Here is a 21,779-nt window from a genome sequence, read left to right as displayed (position 1 = left end):
CGCTCTGAGGCGTTACCTCACTCTGAGGCGTTTCATTTAAAATTGACATAATTGTATTTATGCGTACAAATAAATGTAACTTGATCAATTCAATTGTGATTTCCATTTACCTCCTTCTCTATATCCATACAAAATACCTATCAAACAAATTTAATTTAATTTTTTGTTTGTTAAAAATGCAACCATCCCATCAATATTTTTTATGACGTTGTCACGTTCAACTATCGTCAGTAAACCGACTTTCAGACAACCGATTTTTTTTGTCATGGGACAAATAACATATTCTTACAGAAATCGCTCAACCCGGCTATAATGCAATTACATCCCAATAACGCATTGATAACTAACATTAGCGAATTGTTGAAACGAGATTATCAAAGAGTTAAAATTAACCGGATATCGAAAGCTAATTACGAAGCTCGACAGCCCATTCGTTCTAATTTATGACGTGGAATAAACATAATTTTAATACGGTTATTTACTCAAATTACAATATGGCGTTTTGTTATGTTATAAAGCAAAGTTGTTGTAAAGTTTTGAGTGCAATTTTCTTCCCTTGAAATCTTATAATGCCTCAAGTCCACGCGATTTGCAAGCAATCTTAAAAGAGAATAGTTACAAGCGCATAATTATTAACAAAAGCTTGCCATCACTTGGCACTCATAGATTGATTGGTACATAAAAACAAATAACGTATAAAATAATAGCATTCAAGAACGACAAAAAATAGTTAAATACAAAGACTAAAGGATTGTGTTTTAAAGCGTGAGGTGACTGAACTGTGATTCTAGCTCGTTAATCAGAATGTTTAATCTTGTCATCGGAGAGGTTTGGCCAAAATGCGTTCTTGTGAAAGGAGGGACAAACGGGACGGGCTGCCTTTGGTATCTATATATTATAGTGGTATTATATTATAGTATCTATATATTTAAGCTTCATCGCAATGATACAGCAAATTTGGTGAACATTTTGTTAGATTCCGTAATTATATAAATTATAACAACAATAAATTCATATCTCAAATTCAAGTTTCTCATCCACAAGATTTAAAAAAAAAAATATTTGTCGAAGTTCACATTTACTATAGTCTAACCTATTGCAACAACTTTTTTTTAGATTCTACCCTCATTTAGTTTTATAAACAATAAAAATATAACCCGCATAAATATTTAATGACAAACAATCTAACTAAATTGTTAAAGACACTGGAAGGAACTAGCGTTTAAGATACAGGCTAGGCCTAGTTTAATCGCTAGTGCACATAGAATTATTTTATGTTCGAGGTTGACCAAAATTAATAGTGAAAAACAACGCTTCGTTGCATGTTCGTTGCATATTGTATGTTTATAACCTTTAGAATGTAAGTACCAAATGTTTTTCGTCAAATAAAGTGATTTTTATTTATTTTATTTATTTATTTTCGTATATTAAAATGGTACCTATTGTAAGGCATACTTGCATTTACAAATAACTAACGAAACTGAGTCAGAAATATGTTCGCTCTTAGCATAAGTGGGAGTTGCTGAAGTTCAGCCAAAGTGCAGTCTTTCCTGCCTAAATCATTCCTTACATTCCTGTTTCCTTGTAGGTAATACAAAATGCATTAAACATTTACAAGGACATGTTTTAGTCCATTCCAAAAGACAATTTTATCACAGTGTAACGTACTTTACAGATACGAATGTCCGAATACTTATGTGAAAAGTTCATTCACACTGATCCAGTGTAGTGATATGGTTGTAACAAATACATGGTGTCTCAAAAGAAAGTTCATATTTAGTTGATCGATTAAAAAAAGTAAGTCGTGTATCAAAAAAGTGTTTATTTTTTATTAAAGAACACATTTTGGGAATTTATTTCTTAAAATAATACCGTCCAAATGTAGACACTCGCGTTCGCGGCACTCATTTAATCGAACAATAAAATTACTCATGACGGCTCGGCAGGTGGGCTAAGTGATGGCTGCCATTTCGTGACGGATATTTTCTTTCAATTGCGTGAGAAGTCGGCTTATTGGCGTAGACTTAAGATTTAAGATAACCCCAAAAGAAAAATCCATAGGGGTTAAATCAGGACTGCGTGGAGGCCAATTTATGTCACCTCTCCTGGAGAGAAAATTTCACGAACTCGTGGCGGAGACGTATTGGACGTGTTTGACTTTGCTCCGTCCTGTTGGAACCATGTTCTTTGGTTATATACCAGCTGACATGGCAAAAGGACGTTTGCCAGGTCAGCTGGTATAATATATTGTATTCCTGGCGTAATTCGATAATGCAAATGCCATTATGCAGATAACGTGTAACGATACACATATCCATATTTCAAAGAGGTCAATAAGCTGGATTAGAACTGCATCCGCTCGTATGATGAGATTTCAAAGTACCAAATGCAGGCTTGCAAAATGCCACAATGACACAGTGAAAATGTGAAAAGGTACTTGGAATTTTGGACTTTTCCAATTCACTGTGTCGAATGTGCACAAAAGGTTTTTAAAATTGGAATTTAAACTGACATGCGACTTATATAATTTAAAAATATGATTTATACATAATATAAAAATTGTTTAAAGCAAATTAAATCAACTAAATTAAATTCTAATAAACGACATTCATATTTTATATAAGATTAAACAAGTGACGGCGGACTTGGAATATACATTATGTAAAACGTTAAATATAATATAGCTACTATAACAGTAACTAAATTATTAACGAGGTTTATGAAATCCATCCATTCGTTAGAGTGAATTTTTGTAAGGCTCTCGCTGACGGTCTCTGCTGGTAGAGATGATTGAATGACATAGGTAATTGGAGTACTTTGCACCCATGTATTTATACCAGAAATCCAAGCAGGTGGTGCTTTACTACTCTTAGACATATTATTCAATATGAAAGACAACATAAGCGTAAAGACCGTTAGAACTAGCGATGTTCGAATATATATCAAAATTGTTGGCGTCTCCCGATTAAGCTGGGGCATACTGTAATTTATTACTTCCAAGAAAATGAAGTGAGATAGCAAACTGAGACAGGATAATAGCAGTCGCGTCGATCCACGAATGTCAAGTAACATCGATGATATGGTTAGCAGCATTAGTGTGATTGCTGGTGCTGTTAACATGGCCCCAAGTCCCATCGCTTGCCTCTCAACGGTTAACTCAAAAAATAGCACCTCGTTTTCATCTCCCTGCTTGTAATCCACAATATTCCAAGTGCCCCCATACTCAGCCCCAAACATTGACATACCACGTCTTTCTCCAAACATAAATACTGCTCTTGGCAGTTGTGTGTTTCCATTGTACTTAAACTCGAAACGACAGGTCTGGGTGTCGTATGGCCAATCGCTTAGCTTTGATATACATATAATTTCATAAACTGTTCTTGGAACACATATAATGTTACCATTAAAATATACATTGCAAGTTTTAGTCCATATATAATCGAAATCGTAGGTACTTTTCGAGTTCTGGAAGTTACCCATTGGATTCCAGAAACTCGATGTAGAAACTTGCAATTCATTGATGTCACCATAGTCTTTAGGCTCCCATTTGATCCTCGGATCATTCCATTTCAAGACAATCCAGCTATAGATACTAAAGATCTCTTCACCACGGTCGAAAGAGAACGACTTTAAAATAAATTTCACTGTAACATTCGTGCGACGTTCTGGTGCCATTTGGAGACTATCGGGACAAATGCCTTTTATATACTTATCAAGTTTAGCTTCCCAGGATCGCTCGTAGTTTCGCTCTTCGGTATCGGGGCATCCTCCCACAACTAGCAGTAGGGAAAGACATGTGATCAACCGCATGGCTGGAAGCAGAATGGTGATTTGTAACGAGATACTGAAACAAAGGGCGTTGCAATCTCTGGTAGATAAACGAAATTGATATGCTGGACAGATATTAAAAACTAATCCAGATGTCCACTACTCTTGATAATAATTATGCAGTGATGCGTAGATTGAATAAACTAAAAAATAATAAGTATGTACTTAGCTAATTTTCATTGATAATTGACCTAGATTGAAACCATCTTAAAATAGGTATCGATTATTGAGTTTACATGAACATTGCTAACGTCAAATTAAATATTCAAAGCGCGTCTTCAAGCCGACTCTTCAATAACCAAATAAATTGAATCTTCCTTCTATTTCCGGATCATTTCTGCTCCGAATTTCTTAAAGGTGTAATTTAATTATATTGAGTATGTTTTATTTCTACGGTACAATGATATTGGAATGAAAAGTGGCCAATATTTTACGATTAGTTATGATTTTTTAATTAATAATAATCAGTATAAAATTTATACATCTATACTAGTATACTAGGTAGTGTTAAATATAATAAATTAATATTAATTAATTTACCTATGTACAAGTCGAGTGGAGGTCTAAAGAACCAAATAATAGATAGGGTATTAGAGCATTTCGTAGCCGAATCATTCGATACATCGTCCAAATCTGCAGAGCAAAAATATACAAAAATAAACGTTTAATTACGTGCCACTGTCTCCTTATTAAACATCACTTTGTCCTAGATCGCAACAGACAGTCGCTTGTGGAGAGGCACCCACGTAGTCCTGGAATGCGTGGCTGTGGCATCCTTGGAGCAGTGAGGTGGCTCCGTGAAGTGCCCAGGAAACTTGTGAGCTTTGTAAGTCAAGAAGCTGGGCTGGCTTAATCAGCCAGGGCGTAACGCGCAACATACCAAATGGGCGTCTAAGTGCGAAATTAGCCAATAGGCAAAACTGAATCCACACCACATACATACACGTTGAACTATAAACATTCTCCAACAGGGAAGTCCGAAATATAAATCTGAAATTTCTTATAAAATGTAAAGAGAAGTTACAGCGAGCGAGTCTCATCGATCAAATTTACCATAATTTTCATTTTCGAAGTCTTGAAATATTTAATAGATATATAGGCTCAACTCACATTGGCGCTGAGTCGAAGCGACGCGACGTCATGTTTTTCAACCTTAACGATAGACGACAATGCTCGCTTTGCGCGACCTGATCAAAAGGCTTGAACCAGTTCAGAGGCAGATACATTCGTGAATAGTTCTCGCTCGACAGTATACAATGGATATCGATCTTATTGTGATTGCGCTAATATCAGTAGCTAATGAGAAAGAAACTGCGTCACTGCGTCCGAGTAATGCGCGGCATCGCGCGTCTGCGCTGCGCACCTCCAAAAAAGCGTTGATGCGTGAATGTGTGCGCAAACGCGCTTACTTATTTGCAAAATACAAATTCGTACAGATACTGGCAAACATCTTGAACATTAAACAAGGGAGTGGGGGAAAGTTTGCGCAGCGCGGGACACAAACGTCAACTGAATTACCAATCACGTGAGCCGCGCACCACCGCCCGCCGCCCTCTCTCCTAGTGATACCTAAAAATCGCTTCTGCACAGACAAGGACATTTGTTCAAGATGTTTGCCGGTATCTGTACCTGAAAATTGGAAATATTGAGATGAAAATGCTATAGGTAAAAAGATGACTGTCGCGTCGCCTCTGCTGTGCGCCAGTGTGAGTTGAGCCTTAGGTATACATTAAAGATTTCATTCATTTAATAAATAATGCAGGTTTAATGTACCTGACAAAATAACTCTCCTTTACATTATTTGTGACGATATTTTTGACGTATATAATGATGACATTTTTGATTGTATTCATAAAAGATAATTCCAACATGGTAATACGGTGTGACAGTATCGTACTAGGAAATAACATAATAATTCTTAGCGTAATACCTAGAAAAGAACTACAATTATGATCAGGTAAAAAGGTATTTAAATTAAAATCGAAAACTAATGGGGCACGTGCATAGGTAATATTTACTGATCTCTTTTTAAATACTATTAAACAAATGAAGACAGTTTAATTTAATTACGTAAAACATATGGACATAGGAATATATTGTTGCAATAAAGGTGGGAACTGACCAAAGTTACGAGGTGTAATGTAGCATTCGCATCGAGCGTGTTACGCATCGAGCATGTTACGCTGTGTTCTAAAATCGGCGTAACATGCTCGTCAAAACTCTGTGCTCCACTTTCGCCGCCAGTGTGATACGAGATGTGATAGTGATAATGTTGATATCTTTCATTCTATTTAATTATTGTTTCATTCAAATTAAGAAGAGGAAAAAATGTTACTGGACATAAAACTTATTTAAAAACACAGGCGTATGAGGTGGTTTGTTATGATTGCAATATTAAAAACCAAATGATTACTGGACAGTATAAAAACTTTGTACGCAGGTCTCAATTTTGAAGAACTGTTGAATTTAATTGGACCAAAAGTACTTAAAAAAGACACAATTTATAGAAAATCATAATCATGATCACTTGCGACGTGCGACGCGTAATTACTGAACCGCGTAACAGTCAAAGGATTCGCCAAAAAACCGACAGCCGGGTGGAGCACTCAAAGCGAGCAACGAGCGGCTCGTTGCTCGCTGGTTTCCCCGTAACACGACGTACTGACTGCACGAATGCTCGCTGTGTAACATTACATTACATGTTACATTACACCTCGTAACGTTGGTCAGTTCCCACCTTAATGTGAAAGAAAATGAGATCAGGTAAAAATTACCTTGAGGAAATAAAAGTAATGTGATAACGAGGGTTGTGAGACGCTTCTGTTAAATCGCCGCGAATTAACTGAATCAGAGGTGATCTGAAAGACTCCACAAGGAAACCTGTATTTTTTTAAATAATTGTTTGGGTATGTACACCAAAAATTTATTTATTACAGAAATACATACATTATCCTTATAGACTATGCCAATACGATAATGTCGAGAAACATTAAATAAAATATAATATTAAACACATAATATACACAATATCGCTACTGTGAATTCAATCTGCGAACATATAAATATGTCAATAAAATAACTTCGTTCTCTGCTAGCAATTAGTTATTATTTACTAATTGTAATTTTTAATATATTTTTTAATGTTTTCACCAATAAATGTTAACCAAGTGATTATCGACTCTAGGATTATTAGGTTTTGATCAATAAATTTTTGTGTATGTGTATAATTTACAGGCAACTGTCCTTCTATATACCCAAGTAGGTAATCATCCTCTTGAACTTGACACTCACCGTCGACTTTTTAGGTCTAAGGCTAGCCGGTTTCCTTCTTCACCGTTCGAGGCAATGTTAAATGCGCAGATAGAAATGCCATTGGTGCACGGCCGGGGATCGAACCTACGACCACATGAGAGTCGCACGCTGTAGTGTTTCCGCATCTTCGGAAATTATGTGAAATAAAAATGTTCTATCATAACTTAATTTAAATGGAACCAAATGGTATTTTGGCTCTCATCCAAAGTTGCAAGTTGCTAATAGCTATTCAATAACTGAACTATAATGGGAAGCGCTCCTAAATATTTCACTGATTTCATATTCAAATTCTTTCTCTTCTTTCAAAAGTTTTTTATATTTTTATTGGAACGAAGTTCCTTATCGCGCGTTGTGAAAGGGGGCTAGACGGAAAAAATTCTTACGAAAAGTTGTCACGACACTTTTTTGCTATTTGCTATTGTAATACACCGGTTCTCGTCCGATCACCGAAGTTAAGCAACGTCGGGCGAGGTCAGTACTTGGATGGGTGACCGCCTGGGAGCACCTCGTGATGTTGGCTTTTTTTTCGTCGTAAGATTGGTGTCGAGAAAATCTATCATACTGTTATGATACCAATTAACATATAAATTAATCGAAAGGAATTTCGTTCCATCCGGATGTCCCTTGACACCTCTAAAGTTTTTTATTTATAGATTTTTATATCAAGTTATCATTGTGACTAAATAGACGCGCAATATATGTTTAGATAAATAAACTTAAGTGAAAATGGGCGGGGCACATGGCAAGCAGAACAGAAAAGTGGAGCAAGAAAGTATTTAACTGGTACCCAAGGTACAATAAACGCAAAAGAGGAAAACAATTTAGAAGGTGGATACTTCACATACCAGATTAAGAAAACATCAGGTGGCAGACAGTGGCACCGTGCAGACAGAAGTGGACTATGTGTATGTAGTGAATGAGATGATAGAAATATGAAAGTATTTAAATGTAAATAAAAAAAATCAGTGGCGCTACAACCTTAATTGGGTCTGAGCATCAAATTTCTGAATCTGTTTCATTATCATTTATCAATAGGCAAGTAGGTGATCAGCCTCCTTTGCCTGACACACCCCATTGACTTCTTGGGTCTAAGGCTAGCCGGTTTCCTCACGATGTTTTATCAACGTTCGAGCGAATGTTAAATGCGCACATAGAAAAAAGTCCATTGGTGCATAATCAGGGATCGAACCTACGACCTCATAATAGTACGAGATCCGACCGCGTGATTTATACGTTCATATGTTTGATTAATAAAATATAATTTTTATCGATATTTATAACTAAACCAATGCAGATCCGCAAAGGTGGCCATCCAAATTTGGCCGCAATTAATTTTAATTAAAATGTAATTAATTATTTATTTTTGAACAATTACGTTCACTTGTAATTGTTAAAAAATATATTTCATTAGAAAGAAATATACCTGAGATACCGAGAAAGTTCAAGGTGCCATCCCTCACTTGGCCGCAACCTAATGTCAGCCAGGTGTAAACAGGTATAATTTCGTTAAATATATACGTTCATAATGTATTATCATGTTATACATACCAAATTGAAGATTAATTCTTTCCCTACATGATGAGATATAGGTGCCTATGCAAAAATGCCCGCAAATAGTGACTGCCAACGATTAAAGATAAATAAAAGCGAGAGAAACTTAAGATAAACACCCCATGTCGAATAAAGATAGAGCATCCCAGCTGCTTGTCGTTTTTATGCTACTGCGCATGCGTCCATAGGCAAGGTGCTCAACTAAATACCGTACTGAATATTGCAATCATATCAATATTGTTTTAGTTGAATATAATTAAAAAAATATTGAAAACACTAGTTTGGTAGATTAATTATTATGACATATTATTTTTACTGCTCAATTTTTGGAGTATTTTAAACTCCAAGCAAATACGCGAGCTACTAGTTGAGCACCTTATCTATGGACGCATGCGCAGTAGCATAAAAACGACAAGCAGCTGGGATGCTCTATCTTTATTCGACATGGGGTGTTTATCTTAAGTTTCTCTCGCTTTTATTTATCTTTAATCGTTGGCAGTCACTATTTGCGGGCATTTTTGCATAGGCACCTATATCTCATCATGTAGGGAAAGAATTAATCTTCAATTTGGTATGTATAACATGATAATACATTATGAACGTATATATTTAACGAAATTATACCTGTTTACACCTGGCTGACATTAGGTTGCGGCCAAGTGAGGGATGGCACCTTGAACTTTCTCGGTATCTCAGGTATATTTCTTTCTAATGAAATATATTTTTTAACAATTACAAGTGAACGTAATTGTTCAAAAATAAATAATTAATTACATTTTAATTAAAATTAATTGCGGCCAAATTTGGATGGCCACCTTTGCGGATCTGCATTGGTTTAGTTATAAATATCGATAAAAATTATATTTTATTAATCAAACATATGAACGTATAAATCACGCGGTCGGATCTCGTACTATAGATCTTAGACTATAAGTGTCGCACGCTGAAGCCACTAGGCCAACATTGCTCTTAAATGTAAATAATCCAAAATAAAAGGCTTTATTTTTATTATATTAAGTTATAAGTGTATTTCGTTAGTTAACAATTGTTTAACTTGTTAAAAAATTAACTTTAAGTAAAATTTCCAAAGTGAATAAATTAATTATAGTGTTCAGAACACACCATAATTATTTAAAAAAAAAAAAAAATGCAATACCTTAAATAAATTAATTAATGTGCCGTAGTCGCTTTTGACGCCACGCGCGAATCCTAAAAATGTCACGCGCAGACCTATTTTCAGCTTTAAATTAAAATTATAAATAATGGAGATAGAGTTCCGGGAGCTAAGAGTTTTTTATTGGAAATTCTCTCTTTCAGAATCTTTTTTTTGAAATTTCTTAAATAATAGTTTGTTAAATGTTGGCAAAAAACGAAATGCCATTTTTTTTTCATCTTTAATTGTTTATAACTTTTGCAATTTTTTATGTGCTAATACACGCTTTTGGCACATTTTTCTAGACGTCATTCCGGATCCAATGAGCTATCGCACATAATTTTAAGAGCAGTATCTCTATTTTGTTCCATTTTCAACTTGTCGACTAGACTATGCATAGAAAGGCCAAGTTATTGACGTCACCAAATTAAAAGTACTATTTAACACAAAGTAAAGAAGTTTGTATTTTTTAAATCCTGTTTTCAAAATATTCAAGCACTTTTATTTAATTTATATAGAAGTAGAGCAATACAAAAAGTTTTATCAGATGTATAAACTAAATAAAGTTAACAGTAAAATATTAGAAGCTTTTCACAAACGGCGAAATTACTTGAGAAACTTCTGGTTCGCAAGTAATAAAAGACACATAAAAACTTTTCTTAATTAAGCTTCTTTATGACATTAGCGGAAATGGACTGTGGATTATTAAAACTGAGTTGAATTTAAACAATACTTCCGGTATTTAGACGTGTCAGACCCCAATCATAAAACAACACTAAACAAATGGCCTCTGTAGTCTGTGGTGCTACAACTCAATGTTCGAAATTTTTTAGCTGACAGCGCATGTCATATGATAGTCAATTGTCATTTTAACAATTTGCTTTTCGACATACAATTGGCTGTAATATTAACTTAATATTACAGCTATACTTTTTTTATGGGGACTCCCGCGGTAAAGCTATTGCATAATTTTTTTTCAACTTATGCAATTATAATTATTTATTTATGCAGTATTTATTTTTCTTTGATGTTAATTCAAGTTTTTTCTTTGATAAATTAATTCAATCTACCACTCTACAAGACTCAGACTAACTGGCCTATATAGTCTCGTCAGAGAGATGTGAATCCGGTATGCGTTCTGTCCCGCTCTAACGCGTATTGGCCGCACCTATATTACGTCATCGTGTGTTAGGTTTATTTTCGTTACGGAATTTTTTGATTCGGTCGCCGCGCTCAAAGCCCGCGATAAAATTTATGCAATAGCTTAAAACAGATACATTCATGTGAGAACAAGACCTGGGGCTTGACACATTCATTTTTCGTCTGGTGTAACGCTAGGTTATTTTTTATGGCAATGACACTTCTCTCACTTAGTCATGATCATTTTCATACATAAATGTGAACATTTTCCTCAAGTAATGCTCGCGGAAGATTACTTGTTGTACCACCAAGAACCAAACACACGAACGTTAAAAGTTTTGAATAAAATCTACACTGTACAAAGAATATTCCATTCTCTAGAATAAACTTACGACAATATAAAATATAGTGAAATAATAAAGTATGCATCGACAATTTCAGTTTGTCTCAACTTCGACACAGGGTTTAATAGTGAAATATTGAGAACTAAAACTGGAGCATTCGCCTACTCTGAACGCTAGTACTTTGCACCAAAATAATGATCGCAAAATTCAGATATTTATTGCAACTGTAAGCTTTATTGAAAATGGGATCGGAGATTTCTTTTATGGTAGAATTTATGAACGCTTTCACAATGGAACTATCAGAACACTTGCCGCAAAAAGGTAGATAAAATTTCCAATTGCTCGAATTTACGAATAGACACATTAAGGTCTAAGCCAAGATCCAGTGGGTGGGTTGTGCCATGTAGGATGTAGACCATTTATGTGTGTGTTAGAACTCTGTAACACCCGATAGCGATTGCAATACCGACGATTATGTATACACTTTCAATATCCGTAACGCTGTTTTCGTAAGTTCAAATCTTGAAGTTGTGCGTTAGTAAAATTCAATATGGAAGACGACAAAGACGTTGAGGTACGAGTCCACCAAAACAGCGTGCGGCATTTGTTTACAAACATTTTAAAACAATAGCAGAACACGTACAAAGCGCGTATCGCGTTTGGCTTATGACTCCACCGACAATGCTGTGTGTAACTTTAGTGCGCGCACAGTGTTTTTTTTTATGGCTTTGGCACGGTTTGTGCATTAGCCAGCGTCAAGTATAAGATTTTTATAATTCGCACTTGTAATTTGCCATCCTCGGCCTAGAACGTATTGCTACGTTCTAAACCAGTCTCCTTTCTTAGGTAGCATACTCACTGCTTGCCTTAGAAATTCGACCGTGCCCTCCATGTACGGATTAAGCACTCGCTCGTTACCGCACAACCCTCCCAAAGGCCGAGAACAAATTTAAATTAAATTAAAACTTGCCCTCGAACCGGGAATCGAACCCTCACCTAGCTGCCACTTAATAAGACCGCTAGGCTATAAGGCCCTTTCCACACAGTGTTGCACACTTGTTCACTGAGAAGATTTTCTTCTGACAGTTGCTAACATGGACCGGCAGGAAGACGTTAGTACCATTACGCTTACTGAATGCTTTCTCCGACACTATTCACATCTAAATATGTTCGCAAAGTGAGTCGCAGAATAATTTTTTTACATAAGTCAAAATCGCGAGCAGCCGCTAGTTGATTAATGTATTTATTCTTTGATCGACCTATCTACCGAAAAAATTGGCAAAGTTAGTTCCAAAATTTAATGGGAAAAGTTGACGACAGCTATTCGTTAATGTCATTAGAAAAAGACAGTAAATAATTTACATAAAAACGGTGACAAACCTGCGCCTAGTCTGTACAATAACAACAACGATTTTTTTAAAGAAATCTCTGTTGGCCTGAAGGGCGTCTGCTACGAGTCTCGGACCTTGGCTTGGGCTGTCGCGGGGTGGTCTGAAGCTCACTGAAGTGAGTGAAGGGACCTCGCCTTTCTCGGTGATGGCAGTTTTTTTACCCTAACCTGACAATTAACTTCAGCTACCTCGATACCAATCACGACGTTTTTCTCGTTGTATGTAGTTCTGTAGTTGCTGATGTGGCAACAAAATACGAAAACTCATTATTCATATCGGGATTTTTCTCAGGGTTATTTATTTTTCTTTCCTTGGTTTCTTCGACATGGTTATTTCATATATTCAAAAATTAATTAGTGTATAACTAAAATTCAACCTCATCACTTCAGGATTGAGAGTAACCTAGCCACTAGCTCTGCCTACGTATCGGAACTTCAATTCAAGACATAACTTTTCTCTTCCGTATTCCCGTTTTTATCGGTTTTGCATAGGACGAATAGCTACGTAATTAATTTTAATATGATTTAGAATCATTTTATGTTTATTCAGCTGTCTCATTCCAGAATTGAGCTTAAATTTTAACAAACTAATTAAGTGTATTCGAATAAAATATGTGAGTACAATTTTCATGCAATAATTATTATTATCTCAAATAATAGGCCCCTAGCATAACCTGCAGATTAAATATCAATTTATTTGCGAATTTCGAAACCATTGGTTCGTGATGTAATTGCGGTTACTCACCACACCCTTAAACCTTTTACATCCGGCTTACTGGAAATATCACTGAATATCATTTTAGAACGAGTTTCTATGCCATATAATTTTTGTATATCCTGCTCTTAACACTATTATACAATTATTATATTTATTATTATTGTTATATTATTATATATTATCTATTATAAATCTAGTTGATGCGGACGATGCGACAGTGTTCAAATTTTAAATGTACGCTTGTTTTCTTTTAAACAGGAAATTTATCCTGTTTAATTTGAACAATATAAAAAACATGAAGACAATGAAAAGCTTTAAAATAATAATATTTACTAACAATAAATAAATTATAAAAATATAAATGTCAGGCTTCTGTAGAGAGAACTGTATTTTACTAGTTATAAATAAACTAGTAAACTAATATTATAAACAGGTAAAGTTTGTAAGGTTGTAGGTGGCATCTCTGAATCAACTGAACCGATTTAAAAAATTATTATTCCAATTCCAAAAGCCGAAGCCGAAAAAGAATCGCAATTTATTTTTGCCTAAACCCAAATTAGTGTAATGTTCGGCCCTATTGGAAATCGAATCCAAAACCTTTTGTTTTGCAATTGAACATGCCAGCCACAAATCCAACGAGGGAAATGATTATATGTATATAGAAGGAATATATAAAAAACAAGTTCCTAGCATAAGTGTATATATAACCTATAACCTATCTTACTTTTGAATATAAAAAAAAAACATTATTGTTTATAACTGTGAGTTAAATAGTGCCTATTTTTAACCAGCCCTGCGATTCTGTAACTCACTTTTCGAACTCACACAGCGGTTTTCGCATCGGCTCTCAAATCAATCGTAGAGCAGTCATTTTATGATTTGGCATTCTGATTGACAGTAAACTACAAGCTCCCACCTTTTTAGAATGCCAAATCATAAAATGACTGCTTCACGACTGATTTGAGAGCGACCGCCGATGCGAAAACCGCTGTGTGAGTTCGAAAAGTGAGTTACAGAATCGCAGGGCAGTCCTTCTTTTAACCAAACGCGCAAATTATTTTCATTATATTTGTACCAGGCACCAATATAATTTATACTGTATGAAGGCACCCCCGAGTGTGCTGTATTATCGATATTGGTATTATGGGAGATGTCAAAATTGAATTACGTTTATGGCGGTAGCTTTCTTTATATTCGTATACGAATACTTCTATTGTTTATATCACCAAATATAATATCCAAATAGTTTTATTAACTTTAAATAATAAGGATCCGAATGTTAGTATATTTTTTGTTTAGTAACAACAAATATTTAAAAAGATTAATAAATATATGTCATCCGCTGACACAACACGGTACTCCAACAAGCATCGCAACTCAGATCCCTCACAGACGAAGATAGATAGATTAGACGATAACCAGTTCACAATATTCGTAACACCACGACTGGGCAGAGCACACTAATTAGTCTGCAATAGAATACTGATTGATAAGTCCTATACATATGGTATGCCTATAAATACGACATTACAACACACATTCAAAGCAAGGAATATAGGAAAAAGAAATAATTCAATATTAAAACACCTAAATAAACACTTTGTATAAACAAAATAATATGGAACAGTTTAAAAATAACTAAAAAAAATCAGTGGCGCTACAATATTTTTAGGTCTGGGCCTCAGATTTCTGTATCTGTTTCATTATCATTTGTTAATCTAATAGGCAAGTTGGTGAACACTCTCAACAGTTTTCGGTCTAGGCAAGCCGGTTTCCTCATGTTTTCCTTCACCGTTGGAGCGAATGTTAAATGCACACATAGAAAGAAAGTCCATTGGTGCACAGCCGGGGAAATGTTACAAATACAGTATAAACTCTTTATAACGAATTTCAAGGGACCGAGCATTTTTATTCGTTATAGGGAGTGAAGAATTAATGTATGAGTTTTGTGTTACACCAAACAAATTTAACTCATTTTTACATTAAGAGAGTTTTTAGTTAAAACGAATAAACTACTACCGAATCCAGCTCCGGATACTGAATTATCCGTTATACCTAATAGCGAAGAATTCGAAAAGAGCCTTTAAACTCCAAGGTTGATTTTTACAGACGGAATTTATATATATACTAGCAGACCGGCCAAGCGTTGCTGTGGCGAAGGTTTTTGTTATATTACATAGTAGTAAACTATTTGCGGGAAACGGTAGGACAACACCAGTCATGGGGAGCACCACGCTTAATTGGTGGTTATGCCATTAAATTGTAGCTTCTGTGAAACGTTGGTACTTTCAACACAGCGCAATCTGTTAGAATTGTGACTATCAAATAATAAACAAATATTTTGCAATAAAAAATGATATTGCGGGTATAAATTGAGATGTAAGCTATCCTATCTTTTAAGTTAGATCAAACTGCACAGGGTGTGCAAATTTGATTGATATCGGTTCGGTAGTTTAGGAGTCCATAGCGGACAAACAACGTGACACGTAATTTAAATATATTAAGATATATAATAATATAGACGAATATAAAAGTGTCTGAGATAACTATTAATACACTTAAAGCTTGTTAATAGCACATTTATCCGTATTATAACGAATTATGACTAGAATTTACGGCAGCGTAGAGAAATTGTAAAACCAATAAATTTCCATTCATTGTTTAATGTACACTAAAAGCCATCACATAAATTTAATTAGTTAAAGTTCAGTACATCGGAGGACACCACTATATTAAGGCCCAGAATCCCTGTTAAACCGATTACAGGGCCCAAACTGCGAACTACATTGGCAAAATCCTTTTGGACATCAAGGGTTTAAATTACATTTTTAAAACGAGATTTTTTTAAATTAATTATGTATGGAAAACCAGATATATCTGGTATATATATAGAATTAAAATAAAGCTTAGGAGGGTACAATGGGCTGCATGAATGGAGAAAGTAAGTGTACCGCGAAACTGGAAAAGGCCGTGTAGTGTTAAGCAGGACCTAAAAGTCTTGGGAATCATAAACTGAAAGCAAAAATTATAAAATAGGACCTCTGGAGGTTGCTCAACCTGATACGCTGTAGCACAAGTCAAACTCAAAAATAATTAATTAAAATAATGACGGTCTAGTGGTTAGTACCCCTGACTGCGAATTCATGTGTCCCGGGTTCGATCCCCGGCTGAGACGAACATCGATGTGATGAGCATTTGGTGTTGTGCTTAGGTCTTGGGTGTTTAAATATGTATTTATATGTCTATCTATCTATGTATGTATATCCGTTGCCTAGTACCCATAACACAAGCTTCACCAGCTTAGCATGGGACTTGGTCAATTGGTGTGAAAAAAAAAAAACTTATTCAAATAGGTAACAAAATGAACGTCAAAAAAGAAATATATATTAAATGCTTCTAATTTTACATTAACTGCCAGTTCTCAAATCAAGGACGTAGAACGGAAGAGAAGAACTGGCAATAAACATCTTAGCGTAGTGGATAGGAGTATGCTCATACCCCGGTGTTGCACAAATTATTTTTTTAATATGCGCAGCAGGGCTGAATGAAAATATCGCGAAGAAGACTCAACCATACTTGACCGATACATATGTCAAAGTCGAATATGTTTCTTTAAAAGTTTAGGTAGGTACTATACTGTATTACAATTGTGCTAAAGTGTTTCCTTTACGTTATTTAGTAAAAATAATACTAGTCATTTCGAATCCATTTTCTATATAATCCAGGCAATCCATCCATTAAGACCTCTATTGATTTCGTATCGCGCACAAAATGCCCGATTAATCTTTACTCGCATGTTTTTCCTATGATTGGACTTCGATAGTGCATTTATTGAACCGGTAAATAAAATCAGATGGCACGAACGTTTTCATCAATTTTGAAGACTACTCAAACTACTACTTTAGCGTGAATTAAATAATCTGTTGTATGGAAATACTTAACCTCTGGTGTACACGCGATGCTAAAGTTTTTCATATATTTGGTTTGTTGTTTGTTTGGTATACATAATATGGTATACATAATACATAAAAATATTCATTTTTAATAATTATAATATGAGGAGTTGTATTCTCAGATGGTGGACTAGTTTTAACTTTTGAAATTGTTAACAAATATGCTTTTAGTTATATTAACATACCAATTCATAGACTGATGACTGGATCTGTGAGTTTATATGTTTTAAATTAAATAATTTATTTATTATTTTGTCAAACTCAAGAAACTTTCATGTCAATTTCTTACTTCTTTTGTTTGTTTTTCATTTGTTCTTGATAGGCATAAAACGTTTTACAATTTAAAGGTTTATTCGAAAAATGGCGAACGTAGAATGTAAAGTTATAATGAAAGTGGCAGATGACATATTAAAATGTGCGTTTGATTGTGATTGGTCAAATTGATATAATGACGTATCGTGTCACGTGTCAACGGACTTAATATGGTATTGACAAATAAAATGGAACACTCAGTCGCTCATAGAGCTTTGTTAAGACCCAGTTGACATGCTGGTGAATTTAGATTGCTAAATTGAATTGCAGTGTTTCATACAATAAACTGAAACATATTTAGAATCACAAGACCGAACGAAAGACTGATAATTTTGTTTGTGATTTCTATGTAAGTTCAGGAATTCAACTGTACAACTTGCTTCGACAGATGATCCTAGATTATAAATTTCATATAAAAATAATTTTAAATAATTCATTAATTCCAACAAGTTATTGTTTTTAATACTATTTTATGATACTTAAAATATATTTTAACATTTTGGTGGTATGTTAGTTGAAACTTATATATTTAAACTTATTTAAAACCTCTCAAATTTTGTTTCAAGCTATGAATATAGATATCTTGTTGATTTTTTAATTTTGTTTTATAATTATAATTTTGAGATGGTTCGCCAGAGATTTTGCCAAAATACACGAAATCAACATGGGCGGAAGTTGGAATACAAAATGATATTTTAAGGAATAGTGTTTCATTGTTTTTTTACTATCTAGATACCTAATTAATCGAATATTATTAAACATAGTTGGTACATTTGTGTATACACTGAAATCTTCAATGGATTTGAACTTTGATACGTAAGTCCAAAAAAAAATCATCGTAATCACAGTTACTTACTCTTCTACTACTACTACACTTACTAAAATACTGAATTTCATATGTTTTAAACTATTGTTTGGACACTTCGATTTTACGAAAAATTTAACATAAGGTAACTTTTTCAGAATCGCTTATTCTGTCGAAGTTTGACGGTTAAAGGGTCCTATTAAGGTGCCGTCACGAGGTTATGATACGATATTTCATACAAATTGAATGAACGAAATTTGCTTACTGAGGTCACGTGACTTAACTAAACTGAATGATTTTGACGTCATAGTATGAACAAGCGATGTTGTTCAATTAAGGTTGTCAATAAGCTCGCAATAAGACTTCATGGAATGCAAATACTATAAACAAAATGATTTAAAACGCATACATATATAAAATAATACATAACGTTTCCACATATTTAATATAAAAAAATCTTTAGTTGTATATCAATATTTTTTTTAATAGTTTTAATTGATATATTACTACACAATATATATAACTGGGAAGTTATACAGTTTTCACTACATCAGGAGCCTAGAAACATATGTTATATTAATTGTTTGGGCAATACATTTATTATGGTAAGAAGGAATTTAATCTTGTTCCTTTATCTGTCATTCAAAAAGATTTATTGTTTTTGTTTAACCCCTATGGAAAGTCCCCATTATGAAGTAAACACAATAATAATCCCTCTAGCCATTTAGTGACTATAAACCGCGCACAAAGGCAATCCACGCGAATTTAATTGTTTTGTTAATATCTACTTTAGATGGAACACTGAAATCAAATTATACGTGAACCAGACGATACAAAGACATGAATCTATTTATGGGTACAATTCCAATACCATTTATACACAAATAGTACTAAACTACTTAAAAATCGTAACACAATGTTTGGGTGTGGCAGAACAAAAGCATATTATAACATACTAGCTGGCCTGGCGAACATAGTACCGCCTAACAGTCGATTCTTTATTTTTTTTAAATACTTATTCTGCTATTCGGGACACCGGTCTAGCTAAGATAAAAAAAAGAAAGTCGATAAGACAACAAATACCATATTCCCGGAACCCTTCCACTAACACTTGAACTTTATGATTACGAATTATTATTACGAATATTATGTATGGGAATATAGAAAAGTGTTGTTTTTAGACTTTTGCACTAAGTTTTTTTAATTTTTCTCTCCGTAAGAACCATCCTCTTACTTCAAAGAATCGTTTTCATGTTATGTCGTGACAACGGAAAACGGGTTTCATTTTTATATATATAGATGATACATCTGAACCACCAAAACATTTAATTAAAATCCTCATAAGTGTATCCTTATGGAAAAGTTTTCAAGACTAATTTGTCGTGGGTGCGCTGTTCCTGAGAATCTCTCGCATATCTTCTTGTCTGCAGAACTCTGCACTTAGAAGGTCTAAATGCAAGTTGCAATGTGGAATTATTTAGGCTTCTCTTTATAAAGTGGAAAACTTTTGGTTTTTTATACAAAGATTAAATATAAGATATATTTTTAGTGAGGTATAGTGAATAAGTAATAATCTTGCAGATAAAGTTGTTAAAGATCATTTTGTGTAAATAAAATCAATCGATTATTCCTAGGTTACTGTATGTCAGAGCTGATTTAGACAGGGTCAGTAACTGACTACAAATTCGAGGCAGGTCCGTGCTGACCCGAAAAAAACCCTGTGTAAACTGATTTGAAGTCAGTACAGTGGCTTGAAGTCAGCGCTGACTTGAATATTCGGGCACGAATATTTTAAAGTCAGTCGCGGCGCCGACATTGGCGCTGCCACTGACTTGTCTACTTACCCTGTGTAAATCAGCCATCATGTTCAAAATTAAAATGAATGCTCTTTTGTGCAAAAATAAAATATGATAAGGGCAAAATAAAGCTAGTACAAACTACGAGTATAAAAATAACCAGAAAAATAGTTATCCCGACTTTTAACTTCGAAGTTCAAATTACAGTTAAAACCGCATACTTAAATTAATAAATTTCAAATTAATGAATAATGTTCTATAAAAAATATATTGTTTAAGACGTTCTTTGTTTTAGAAGGGATGGAAACGTCGTTTTGAGTCAACAGAATGTGTAAATAAAATAGCCTTTCGTATTATTTATTCTGTGCTTTCAGTCTAGACTCGGTCTGTACAAATACATTTTGTTAATGGAAACAATAATCAGCAATTTTCCGGTCCAACGATTATTAAAGAATAGAAAACATTTAAAAGATAATATTAGTAATAATTTGTTTTTAAAATAAGGGATAAAATTACAAAACTGATAATGTTTTCTTTGCAGTTATGATCTGGTTATATGTTTAACCCGGTCCAGTTCATTTAATAGTAAAGGCTTTATCACCTTTTCAATGACTGAAAACGGTAACTTTTCGTGAAAAAGCTTTCTTGTTCGCGAAAACGTATGCGCAGTCTATGTGGAACAGTTAAATGTTTTCTTTAGTTTATGATCTTTGTATTTTATGTATGGAAATGAAAATTGGTGCAGTGGTCATTCTGCCAGGAAATCTGCCTGTAAAAGTATGCCTGACACATAGTCACTGAGTCCAGGCATACTTTTTGAAGTGAAACTTCTTTATCGGGGTTGGAAAAATATTTAGTGTAACATTTTTTCGTTACGCGTCACATTTTTCCGTTACGCGCCATCTTTTGAAGTGATACTTCTTTATCGACGTATGGGAGAAATTTTGTAGCAGGTTACGCGCCATGTTGCTTTTTGAAGTCAAACTTCTTTATCGGCGTTGGAAAAAAATTTACACACATTTGTCACATTTTTCGGTTACGCGCCATATTTTTCTTGTCCCTACCACGGCTGATCCGAAGAGATTCGAAGCCATTAGTAACAAAAATATATAATAACGATAACAATGATAGTAATACTAATAATTCTATTACAATTAATGAAATTCTGTAATAATCTTAGTACTATATAGTAGTACAGTAATAAGTTAAAATGAAATAATTGTATTTGTATTCATGTCTATGATAATAAAAGCCTTTTGTTAAACTTTAACTAATTTAACTTTATTTAACCAATTTCTGTAATGTTGCATATAGTAGATTATTTTTCGAAAAAAAAGGTCATAAAGAAGTTTCACTTCTTACGTGTGTACACCTAGTACACGCACACATTTTTATTTTTTATTAAACGGGGCAAATGGGCCGGAGGCTCACCTAATGTTAAGTGATACCGCCGCTCATGGGCTCAATGCCAGAGGGC

The 21,779-nt window shown here is 34.3% G+C and overlaps 1 protein-coding gene across 1 annotated transcript; it reads right to left on the bottom strand.

Annotated features, from left to right (window-relative positions):
• Window positions 1–1,805: 1,805 nt before the first annotated feature.
• Window positions 1,806–3,845, bottom strand: LOC125059964 (acetylcholine receptor subunit beta-type unc-29-like). Its single transcript, XM_047664686.1, has one exon. It carries the CDS (start codon window positions 3,808–3,810, stop codon window positions 2,626–2,628), a length of 1,185 nt encoding a protein of 394 aa, XP_047520642.1. The 5' UTR covers window positions 3,811–3,845; the 3' UTR covers window positions 1,806–2,625.
• Between the last annotated feature and the right edge of the window lie 17,934 nt (window positions 3,846–21,779).

The sequence above is a fragment of the Pieris napi genome, chromosome 20 (assembly GCF_905475465.1).
Source record: "Pieris napi chromosome 20, ilPieNapi1.2, whole genome shotgun sequence".
In the NCBI taxonomy this organism is placed as follows: domain Eukaryota; kingdom Metazoa; phylum Arthropoda; class Insecta; order Lepidoptera; family Pieridae; genus Pieris; species Pieris napi.
The sequence above is the reverse complement of the archived record's forward strand: the minus strand, read 5'-3'. Positions and strand labels throughout refer to the sequence as shown.